General features: G+C 45.1%; 2 protein-coding genes across 4 annotated transcripts in view; one reads left to right on the top strand and one right to left on the bottom strand.

Moving 5' to 3' along the window:
* The window catches only part of ARFRP1 (ARF related protein 1), a 301101-nt gene that overhangs the window by 160971 nt on the left and 127570 nt on the right, over positions 1–12560 (top strand). The gene's annotated exons all lie outside the window — the stretch shown is intronic.
* The window catches only part of ZGPAT (zinc finger CCCH-type and G-patch domain containing), a 62113-nt gene that overhangs the window by 28816 nt on the left and 20737 nt on the right, over positions 1–12560 (bottom strand). For both annotated transcript variants that reach the window (XM_086932753.1, XM_086932754.1), the window contains exons 2-3: positions 3092–3809; positions 2238–2371 (exon numbers count right to left, since the gene is read on the bottom strand). In XM_086932753.1, coding sequence (XP_086788879.1) covers positions 2238–2371; positions 3092–3681 — 724 coding nt within the window. In that variant the 5' untranslated portion in view covers positions 3682–3809. The remainder of the gene's footprint in view (positions 1–2237; positions 2372–3091; positions 3810–12560) is intronic.

The raw sequence follows: 12560 nt of genomic DNA, 5'->3' as shown, positions 1-12560 counted from the left end.
CCCATACAGTGGAACTGCTTTCCACGGACCTCTTGTGAAAAAAAGCATTTTCAATGAGTAGCACAATGGTGGGACACTAACGTATACTGGGACAATAGTACCCTAATTTATATAGGGCATTAACACCATCACTATGTCATCCCAAATTATATGTACAGAACTTTTAACATAAAATGACACCAGAGTTTTCAACATTTCTGATATGAGGTTGGTTACCCTCTCCCAGAAGTCTCTTCTAGGCAGCACTACCACAAGATATGAAAGAAAGAGCCCTCCTGTCCACACTTCAAGACATTGACCAATGGGGGAGTTCGCAAAGTTTTAGAGATGTATGCAAGTATAAAAGATGCACTTTAGGATCTTTAATTGAATTAATTGGTCCATGGTCATCTTATTAACCCGTTGGTCAAACCGGGGTTTTGGGAAAACTGTTCACAAGTGTTCCGTAAACCATGGTAAAAGCCCTCTCACTAAGTGGTTCCAACATTTTTTACTCCACTGGGAGCAGTCCTCGATGTTCCACAGCACAAGTATTTTCTCTTGCATGGCATTTTTCTGTACTATTTATTCACCTGGGAACTTGCGAGGGATACCTCCCCAAAGATGAGAATGTCTTCATACCATCCTGCCCCCAAACCACAACCATCTGGGGATTCCTTTTAGATCTCACTCAGTCCTGCTCTTTAGGTAATCAATAAGACGAGTTCCTTGTGAATGTCACCTCTCTTCAATTCATTTTATACTTTGAAAATAATCCTCAGAAAGGTCGAGCCCTGTATTCACAATCAAAACATTATGCTGCTTTTTATTATACAGTGCTGGGGTGTAGAGCTTGGCTGGTTGGCGACCAAAGTCAATTCCGTAGGTATGTGAGCTTGAGGACAAAGTGACTGACAATGAAAACACATTATTTAGAAGTTGGAAACCTCCACAGTACGTGATTATGGAGAAACAGAAAATCCACAATAAGTGTACAACTGTATCGGAAGTTTTCAATAGAGCCCAAGTTTCATCTAAACTTGCAAACAACGTTGTTGCTTTCCATCTAATGATATGCAAGTTCACATGTTGCCCCACAATACTTCAGCGAGCAAATTGGCTAAGGGCCAACCATAGATAGCATTGCAGATACAATTCTGCATTAGTCTGCTCATTTACAAAACTTGGTAACTAAATAATGTTTTTAATAGAGTGCCTCATGCCACAGTTCTGGTCACCTCCAAAAGCAGTAATTAGGAAAGTTGACCATTACCCAGTTTAATAGCACTAAATATTCCAGCCTAAGAAGTGCAAGGCTTACCTGGTTTTAACAGGATTCAAAGAGAAGACAACAACAAGCATGTAACTTGATTAGCCATCTTGCTGGAATTTAAATGATCCATTTTAAGTTTGTACCTTAAACGGGCAAGTGTTTTGCATCATTGGTACGCCATAAACTAAAAACATGAACTCAGACCTTTAGGATTACGATTAAATAACTCCTTTCTTGAATAGATTCATCATTAGTGCATTTTGTACTGCCGGTTCGGGAATTATTTCTCAAGATATTATTTAGTTTATATGTTTCCTCATAGTTTGATATATACTTGGCACATATTATTGTAGGAAAGATTAATTATTGAAGCTCCAGATATTAGACACTTTAAGAACGAACCATAGTTTTAATGTAAGTCATTACTTTTTATTGTAAATGTAAATGTTCCAGTTACAAAAAAAATATTTTCACGCTTTTGTTTACTTAATACAATTCGAAAAAGAGCCAGCTGAAGTTTGATTATCAAATGATTGTGACAGGAAATGTGCCCTACAACATACTATGCACATACCTGCCAAAACAAAGCTTTCACAGTGGATTAATTGCCCTATCTGCAGCCAACTCAGTTACACCTTGTAACTTAGGGAAAGGTTTGACGAACATCAAATGTAAGTGTTAAAAGCTACAGACCTAAACACTACACGGCATGTTGAGAGGTTTGTTTTAGCCAGGCTCTGACAATCTAATACAATCACAGAGGGGAGGGATCTGGCTTTACAGACTAATCCTCTTAAACTTACCACAATATAAAACACCTGAGCCCAGAATGGGCCTCCTCAAATGAGATTCCAAAAGAAAAGAGGCTTTGATATGAGGCAACATTATCCATTTACAGCTGGCACACAAACTCCAGGTGCATAGCCATCTCACCCTAATCAGAAGATTCTGATGCTATTTTAAAATTTTGATCTGTATGACTTACCTGTGATTTTGGCAGAGTACCAGATGCCATCTTTATGCCTGGCCAAGCACGCAGACCCTTCCTCCAGGATGCTTAAGTCTGGGTTCTCAAAAAGACGCAGCTCATCGACAGACACCACATGTCCATGGGAGAACCTGCCCGATGCAAAGGGAACAGCAGTCAGTCTCCTAATGAAGGAGTGAAGGGGGAATGGCGGGTGCCAGAACTCTTGTGCTCAAAAAATGTCAACACTCTGCTACAGAGAAAGGCAGTAAAACAGCATTTCAAGAATTAAAATCAGACAAACCTGTCCTGGTCAAGACACGATTTTACAACCAACCATGCACTTTATAAAGCAGGGGTTAGAAATTAAAATAGTTCCTCATAAGTACATTCTTGCCCAGAAAAGTACTTTCTGCCCATAAACCTTGTGACAAAGTTTGCCAAATAATAAACAAAAAATTAAATAACCAAAAACAATTTTAATCCATGATGTGCCGAACAGATCTGTACTGACTCTGAAACAGTCCTCTCAGAACATTAAGACACCAAAAGTACTACTGTGTCTTTTGAAATTGAGGTTTAAGGATACTTGATTAGGTCACCAACATTTGGCCTTACAAGCCCATTGTTTATGCAGCTCTCTATCATAATTCTTCATTTATCACAATGCTAAGCAATGCATCCCATAACACATTAACAGCACCTCAGTCGCCATCACGCGTGACATGGAAACGCTTCCCCAAAAGGATTAAAAAAAATCAAACCACTCTTCCACCCACACACACTAAATGGTGTAGTGTGCTTCCCATATAGGCAGGTACTTCAGGGTCCCACACAGGGGTTATAAGCACTATATAAATGTTGCCTTTTACCTGCAGTTGTCAAGAAAATTGCACTTCTCTTCCAGGAAGTATGGACAGGGCTTCATAGCTTTGTGTGTTGGATATAGGTAGAGCACACGAACCTTTGGTTTGTCATCTTCAGGAGGCTCAGCTCCCACAATCATGGCATTGTGGTACTCCAAAGTGCCCCAGGAGCTGTAGTAAGGAGCTTTGACCTTTGTCCCACTAATTTCATTATCTTCCTTTAAAGCCTCCTGGTCCTCCTCGTCACTGTCCTCAAACTCCTCACTTGTGTCTGCAATTCCTGGTAAGTTCTCTTCCTTGCTTCCAGAAGCGTCAGTTGTCTCACTAACTTCAGTTATAGCTGCCTGGAAAGCCAAGTACTCTTCATCCTGCTCTGTGAGGACCTGCCCAGTGGTGTCCAAAGTGGAGAGCAGTTTACTTGTTTTCATAGAAGCCAGGCTAGATTCAGTCAGTTCTATCAGCTGTTTCAAATCGTCCCGCAACTGGATCAAGTCTGCTTGCTGCGAAGGGTCCATTTCCGCCCCGAGTGCCATCTCCACCTGTTGAAGTTGTGCACTGTAAGCAGCAATGGACGCCACTAGGCTCCCCTCGTCCATTTTGTCAGGAATATCTTATTACTTCAGTTTTAGAGAAGCTCAACAGCTTGCAGAATAAACGAAAAGGGTTATTTACAGTCATCAGCAAGCCTAAACTGCATTCTTCCATAAAATTCTGGACAAGGATGCTGCAAAAACACAAAACAAGGTATGTATATTCATTAAAGCAGGTCATATAGTACTAACATTTCACTAGCAAAGAACACTTCGATATCTTCACAGAAAAACAACACTAGCAAGAAAACACAAAAAGCTACATGAAAAAACATTATTTTTAACAAGACAGCTCAAAAACATCAGGTCCGATTTCTGGTGTAAGAACTAGGGAGACAGAATATTTTGCAGCTCTCGATGTACCCCTGATATGTCATCATTGGTTATCATGTTCTAATGCAAAATGCCCAGGTTCCCATGTGAGACCCTATTAAGCTACCATAACGCATGGCTTTTATTGGTGTCTTCTATATATTTATCTAGTGGGTTTAATAGCTATCTTATACAAGTTACTACTGGTTCTTGGGATACTATAAAAGTTAACAATAAATACAAGTGATGTCTGTTAGCTACCTTTTGCTGCAGTTTCCAACGGGTGCCTCCAACAAATTACTATCCAACGCCGCTTAGGGTGGAAAGGTGCATCCTGTACAAGTGTACATGGACATTAGACCCTATGCTTTTATGTCACCTGTACCACTGCCCCTCCAACCTTCATCATATAGGTTCTACGCTTGCTGGACTAGAGCTGTGACAAACTCGCACTTCAGAAACCCCATCATTTGCACTGCAGAGTCATCTCCTCGACTACAATATGAACCAAGAATAGGGTGTGAAGGAAATTAATCAAGCTTCCAAATACCATGGGGACTGAAAATTGGGAAGTTAGGGGTCTACGTTTTCAGGCCAGACGATAAGATAGCTCCCTGCTATTGGACTATGTGCATTGCTACTTGAATAACTTACTTTCCATTTAAAAATAGCAATGTTGGTAGGAGGGGGTTTGGATTCAGTATGGATGTTCAGGCTACGCAGAAGAGACAGTTGCACAGTTTGAGGAAATTTCTAAACAGACAGTTGGACAGGGAGACATGGACACAAACAGTACGCTAGAATCTGTAACGGTGATCTTAAAACTTCGGTTGTGCCATATACACACAGAGACACAAACAGTAAAGATGCAATAGGACACTAAAAGAAAGACAAAGAAAAAACAACAGTGAGATAAGGTGTCTATTTGGGAGAGGGAGATGCTGACACATGGTCTAAACACTTTAGTACACAGACATTGAGACACACGCAGTGCAACATGAACACTAGGACAGGGAGTTAATCGCAGGGTGCCAGAATCTAAGACAATTACAGAATATGGAACATGGAAGCAGTTGGACATAGAGATTCTATAGCATGAACACACTGGGAAAGCTAGAGACCTCAAGACCGAGGGCCTGGAGCAGGTAGACATATTCATTGGGATTGTGAGAAACTGGCCCAGAAACTGGGAGAAACTAGGACGGGAATGCACTCAGACATGGAGACACTGGGACAGAAGTTAAGGAGACAATAGTACTAGACAGGGAAACACGCTGAAAAAAATTACAAAGTGACAGTCTCTATGTTCCGCTTCAGCACTGGGACACCTCTTTGCTGAGGCAGCTGTGCGCTATACAAAACATGCTAACATAACATAACAACGAAACACATAAATGGAAAGGAGAGACTGAGTGTAATTGCATTGGCATGCCACTTCAGACACCTGGGGGTCGATTCCGATTCGGGAAAAAAAACATCCGTACGATTTGTATCCGGAGCCCTCTCCGTACGAATCGTACCCGCCCGTCCGAGTCGCGAAGTACGATCCGTATTCCGTGAATCCGTCCAAATCGTCGCGATCCGTACGTATTGCAAGGCTGAAACCGTGAACTGTACACATACCGTACGACTCGTACACATGCCGTACGACCCGACGAGTACGATCCGGACCGGGGTATGAGGACGCGATTCGTACTGTCCACGTCAGGTAAGGGCGAGTCGTACGGAAAAGCACACAAACACATACACACCGTACGGTCCGTACACCCCATGATCGCAGGGGTACGCACCATACCCCTGCAATCATGGGGTGTACGAGCCGTACCCCCATTATACGATCGGTGTACGAGCCGTACCCCCATTGTACGATCGGTGTACGAGCCGTACCCCCATCGTACATGGGGTACGGCTCGTACACCGATCGTACAATGGGGGTACGGCGCGTACACCGATCGTACAATGGGGGTACGGCTCGTACACCCCATGATCGCAGGGGTACGGTGCGTACCCTTGCGATCATGGGGGGTACGCACCGTACCCGGGGGGCCGTTCCGTACCTGTTTCGGCGCGAACTCTGCTTTTGCGGCTGTTTTCAGCTCCCGTAGAAAAAGGGTTGTACGGTGCGTACCCGAGACGTATCGCACTTGCTGGGTCGTAAAAAACAGCCGCAAACCGTACAGATGTCGCCTACAGCGGGTTCCGAGGGAGAATCGTACGGAGATTAGAGTTGTACGGTGTCTTGTACGACTCGTACGGAGTACGGCTCCTGGTACGAATCGTACTTCGTCAAACGTACGGGGGACGTTGCAGGGTACGATTCGTACAGGAAAAACGCTCCGAACGGCTATTCGGAGCGGTTTTTCCCGAATCGGAATCGACCCCCTGGTGAAGCAAATGAAGGGGTGAGTAGCAAGCTACACCGTGAGTGAGCAATTGGTTGGAAGGGTACAGTATTTGAAATGAGATCTATGTGAGAGGAGATTTGGTGATAAGTGATCGTAATAGTGCTCCAATTCTGTCTTGGGTCGCAATGCTTGAGCATATTCTTATGGGAAAACAAGTGAGGGATGGATTGTGCACATCTTACATTAGTCGTTTCCTACGGGTACTATGCATGTCACTTATTGATTTGTGAGACTGTTAAACCATCAACACATGTCCTGCACAGGACACAGCCGTTAAGACAGATGATTTTTGTAATCTTAAAGGGGCTAAAGAGGAGAGACTATTGCAGGGATGATCCACATTAAAGTAATCCATAATGAAAGCGGTTGTTGTGATAAGACTTACTATGATGTTGAGGATTAAGACTGGTAAGAAACAATAGCAGGACCTGCAGGTGTGGCCTACATTAAAGTTGCCCAGGTTTTCAAACTTTATTTTCTAGCAAGAGTTATTAAGTGTTTTACAGTATCCAGAAATAGTGATGAATGGCAGTTCTTTACGTGCATTGGTTGCAGGTCCAGTTTGTGATGGGTGGATTGATTTAAGAAGGGTTGGCCTTGGGATTTCTAATTTCTAAGCATGTCCCACTGCCTTTTCTGATTGCAGTTTTTCATGATATAAATATTCCACTGATCGAATCTGGAGTTAGCTAGGCTCTGGTCTGTTTTAATCTCCGACAGATGTTTTCTCAGGACCACAAGGAGAAGCGTTATTCTGGTCCAAGAACTGGACTGATTACGGTCAGCTATTGTACTCCATCTTAGCATGGCTGTGGAGTTGATGATTATTTTATGTCCACATTAAGTTATTTGTCACCAATCACAGGATTTCGTGCTCATTTACAATACGCATAGTAATGCGAACGACTGTGCCTATTTCCAAACTAACGAGGTACAAAAGTGAGTCCGGGGAGTTAGAGGGAGGTTGCTATGTTCACCCTCCTAATCTAGTGTATGAGAAACAAAAATCCGAAATACCGGATAGAGAACCTAGCTGGTAGAGCAGATTACTGTCAGTGATAGATGTAATCTTGAAAGGAAAAAAATATCCTTTTTTCTTGAGTCCCCTCACTCACCGGAGTTTCCTCACGGTGACATGCTTAATCATTGGGGCCATCCCAACCCGCTGCCGGCTGAGGCGTGCTATGACTTGTGAAATACGTAGGATCACTTAAAGTGAGAAACTATGTGTGGTGCGGTGATAAGTGTGGATGGAGTAGTGTGAATTAAAAATACCTAATTAGTGGGCGGAAATACTTTATTCTTGCTCCTAGTTGATATATTAAAAACGGGGTGGGTCTCTAGGTTTTCCTGGTTTTTCAATGAGTCAGGAGCCCTAGTAGAGTGCCAACATGTTTCGAGCTGTACCCCTAAGCTCTTCTTCAGGACACCACAGGGACCAGCCCTGTGAGTACCACTCCAAAGTGTAGTGCGAAAAAATGCCTATCAATGAGCATTTAAATTAAACTAGACCATATACATACGACATAACAGTATTCAGTCGTTATCTGTAAGTGGAAAAAGAAGAACAAAGTTAGGATGTGGTGCCCTGCCTTCTGCAGGACCTTCACTTTCCCTCGTGTTACCTAAACAACAGAGACTTTTTCGGCGCTCTTATTATAAAAAAATGGCATGAATAATATATCTGGTTTCAAGATGCAGACATGCTGTCGTGCCTGGATTTGGAAATATAACATTTTATATGCACCAAATGTAACCGTATATGCCCTCGTGAAACCTCATGCACCTGTGGTCCTGGAAGGGAAGGACATTAGATTCTGGTGCGTGGCGTTTCTAGAATTAAAAAGACCCATAGTCGTGAAAGTGACCCATATAAACACAAATCGAAAAACAACATCTAAAACGAAAACACGTAAATTCAAACATACTTTTTGTTAGGCTGTGCTGAGCCTCATGGTCAGATCCAGGGGAGGAGACCTGCGAAATTATATAAAAATCGGAAAAGAAAGCAGAATTACTTTTCCATAGGTAGCGGATAACCCGCATCGGGCTGCCAGGGCAAACCTGTGTGTGTCAAACACAGTGGAAGCCCTCGGTCTGCTGCTGCTGCTGCAAAGGAACAGACTTACTTGTCACAATTCTCTCCTTGCCGGTTAACCTACTCGGCGTCCCTCGAGACCGGATGATTCCATCTCAGTGCTGGGAGCCGCTAGTTAAAGGAAGTGTTCCCGCCTAGCCATGTGTGCAAGACTAGAGCGGGGACTTCACAAAATGGCCGCCGGCAAACGGGCCGAAGCTGTATCCATGTTGGGTTTCTCGCTATGAATACTACAGACAAAAGAACACACACAGTGGGACAAAACATGAAGTGGTTAAACCGTTTATGTTCTAAAAGTGGTGTTGATTTTAAAAGAAAGATAGGTTATTGAGTCTGTCGATTGTCTGTTGAGGCTATCAGAAATTATCGTAATGCCTCAAGTGTTTCCTCTAAGGAATGCTAAAAAGGAGAAACAGCATCAATCATTTGGGTAATTAAATGAAAAAATACATATGGAAATGTGTTGTTTCCTCTCAGTTACTTGGTGCATGTAACTAGGAAAGGTCACCCAGGACGGCATTGAAAAGGTTGGCATTAAAAAAGGTTTTCTAGGGGAGGAGGAGCTTCGCACGCGACCAAGATGGCCGCGTGAGCACAGGGCTCCCGAGACCCTCGCCACCTCCCACATCTATCCCGAATTTTATCCTGATCACGACAATGGGTTACTGAAGACGCAACCAAGCTGATATAATAGCTGCTTTCAGAAATCGATTTGGACTCCAGGAACCGCAACTACAATACTTTGAACTTTTGTGGCCTGCTCCATGGTGCCACCCGGGGCTCGAGTCACTGTGGTGCCCAGGCAGTAGTTGAACAAAAAAAACGCCCACGGAGTACTGCTCACAACCTTGGAGTTAACTTTCGGTTTTGATTCCTCTGCCTCCTCTTATCTCAAGACCGCTCTGGCAACCCGAGATGCAGCCTGACCCCACAACTTCATCGTGTGCCAGCTGCTGAGTGTTTCTGATTGTGGGATATCCCGCTGTAACTCGCTTTTGGAGATCCTGGTGGGTGAATTGTGAGGAGTTATTTTTACCAGGTCTCAAAGGCCGCTCTGGGGCGCAGCACCCAATATGGCGGGCAAACCCGATAGCGAGAAACGAAAGACCAAGACCATTCACCGGGGGGGAACTATTCAATCGAATATCATGGATCGCTATACCCATCCTAAGGGGTCCCCCGGGGGTGCGAGTACGTCTCTGGAAGTGACCGGTGATGGCTCAGCCACGGCGGAGGATTTAACCCGATTCAGGAAAGGGGGTGGTGATGAACAGAGTGTCTGAATTAAGCAGACCACTCTTACCCAGTCCAAAGATTAGGGCTTGATCCATCACCGTTTTTTAGCTCACTGCACCATCCCAGCTCAGAACCTGGCTATATGCAAATTAGTCTGTCCCTGGCCCAGTGCATCATGGGAACAGGGCAGACCAAACTACCAAGCCAATTCTTATACTGGGAAGGAAACAAGCTTCCGGGGACCGGTTTCTGGCATTTCAGCCGTCTTCGGCCCGGCTTGCTTGAATCCTGATGGTGCAATGAGCAAGGGACTCACATCTGAGTATACCCTTCCACGCTTATGGTGGACAAAAACGATTCAGGAAAGGGGGTGGTGATGAACAGAGTGTCTGAATTAAGCAGACCACTCTTACCCAGTCCAAAGATTAGGGCTTGATCCATCACCGTTTTTTAGCTCACTGCACCATCCCAGCTCAGAACCTGGCTATATGCAAATTAGTCTGTCCCTGGCCCAGTGCCTCATGGGAACAGGGCAGACCAAACTACCAAGCCAATTCTTATACTGGGAAGGAAACAAGCTTCCGGGGACCGGTTTCTGGCATTTCAGCCGTCTTCGGCCCGGCTTGCTTGAATCCTGATGGTGCAATGAGCAAGGGACTCACATCTGAGTATACCCTTCCACGCTTATGGTGGACAAAAACGATTCAGGAAAGGGGGTGGTGATGAACAGAGTGTCTGAATTAAGCAGACCACTCTTACCCAGTCCAAAGATTAGGGCTTGATCCATCACCGTTTTTTAGCTCACTGCACCATCCCAGCTCAGAACCTGGCTATATGCAAATTAGTCTGTCCCTGGCCCAGTGCATCATGGGAACAGGGCAGACCAAACTACCAAGCCAATTCTTATACTGGGAAGGAAACAAGCTTCCGGGGACCGGTTTCTGGCATTTCAGCCGTCTTCGGCCCGGCTTGCTTGAATCCTGATGGTGCAATGAGCAAGGGACTCACATCTGAGTATACCCTTTCACGCTTATGGTGGACAAAAACGATTCAGGAAAGGGGGTGGTGATGAACAGAGTGTCTGAATTAAGCAGACCACTCTTACCCAGTCCAAAGATTAGGGCTTGATCCATCACCGTTTTTTAGCTCACTGCACCATCCCAGCTCAGAACCTGACTATATGCAAATTAGTCTGTCCCTGGCCCAGTGCATCATGGGAACAGGGCAGACCAAACTACCGAGCCAATTCTTATACTGGGAAGGAAACAAGCTTCCGGGGACCGGTTTCTGGCATTTCAGCCGTCTTCGGCCCGGCTTGCTTGAATCCTGATGGTGCAATAAGCAAGGGACTCACATCTGAGTATACCCTTCCACGGTTATGGTGGACAAAAACGATTCAGGAAAGGGGGTGGTGATGAACAGAGTGTCTGAATTAAGCAGACCACTCTTACCCAGTCCAAAGATTAGGGCTTGATCCATCACCGTTTTTTAGCTCACTGCACCATCCCAGCTCAGAACCTGGCTATATGCAAATTAGTCTGTCCCTGGCCCAGTGCATCATGGGAACAGGGCAGACCAAACTACCGAGCCAATTCTTATACTGGGAAGGAAACAAGCTTCCGGGGACCGGTTTCTGGCATTTCAGCCGTCTTCGGCCCGGCTTGCTTGAATCCTGATGGTGCAATGAGCAAGGGACTCACATCTGAGTATACCCTTCCACGCTTATGGTGGACAAAAACGATTCAGGAAAGGGGGTGGTGATGAACAGAGTGTCTGAATTAAGCAGACCACTCTTACCCAGTCCAAAGATTAGGGCTTGATCCATCACCGTTTTTTAGCTCACTGCACCATCCCAGCTCAGAACCTGGCTATATGCAAATTAGTCTGTCCCTGGCCCAGTGCATCATGGGAACAGGGCAGACCAAACTACCAAGCCAATTCTTATACTGGGAAGGAAACAAGCTTCCGGGGACCGGTTTCTGGCATTTCAGCCGTCTTCGGCCCGGCTTGCTTGAATCCTGATGGTGCAATGAGCAAGGGACTCACATCTGAGTATACCCTTCCACGCTTATGGTGGACAAAAACGATTCAGGAAAGGGGGTGGTGATGAACAGAGTGTCTGAATTAAGCAGACCACTCTTACCCAGTCCAAAGATTAGGGCTTGATCCATCACCGTTTTTTAGCTCACTGCACCATCCCAGCTCAGAACCTGGCTATATGCAAATTAGTCTGTCCCTGGCCCAGTGCATCATGGGAACAGGGCAGACCAAACTACCAAGCCAATTCTTATACTGGGAAGGAAACAAGCTTCCGGGGACCGGTTTCTGGCATTTCAGCCGTCTTCGGCCCGGCTTGCTTGAATCCTGATGGTGCAATGAGCAAGGGACTCACATCTGAGTATACCCTTCCACGCTTATGGTGGACAAAAACGATTCAGGAAAGGGGGTGGTGATGAACAGAGTGTCTGAATTAAGCAGACCACTCTTACCCAGTCCAAAGATTAGGGCTTGATCCATCACCGTTTTTTAGCTCACTGCACCATCCCAGCTCAGAACCTGGCTATATGCAAATTAGTCTGTCCCTGGCCCAGTGCATCATGGGAACAGGGCAGACCAAACTACCAAGCCAATTCTTATACTGGGAAGGAAACAAGCTTCCGGGGACCGGTTTCTGGCATTTCAGCCGTCTTCGGCCCGGCTTGCTTGAATCCTGATGGTGCAATGAGCAAGGGACTCACATCTGAGTATACCCTTCCACGCTTATGGTGAACAAAAACGATTCAGGAAAGGGGGTGGTGATGAACAGAGTGTCTGAATTAAGCAGACCACTCTTA

The sequence above is a fragment of the Lissotriton vulgaris genome, chromosome 7 (genome assembly GCF_964263255.1).
Source record: "Lissotriton vulgaris chromosome 7, aLisVul1.2, whole genome shotgun sequence".
Classification (NCBI taxonomy): Eukaryota; Metazoa; Chordata; class Amphibia; order Caudata; family Salamandridae; genus Lissotriton; species Lissotriton vulgaris.
The sequence above is the reverse complement of the archived record's forward strand: the minus strand, read 5'-3'. Positions and strand labels throughout refer to the sequence as shown.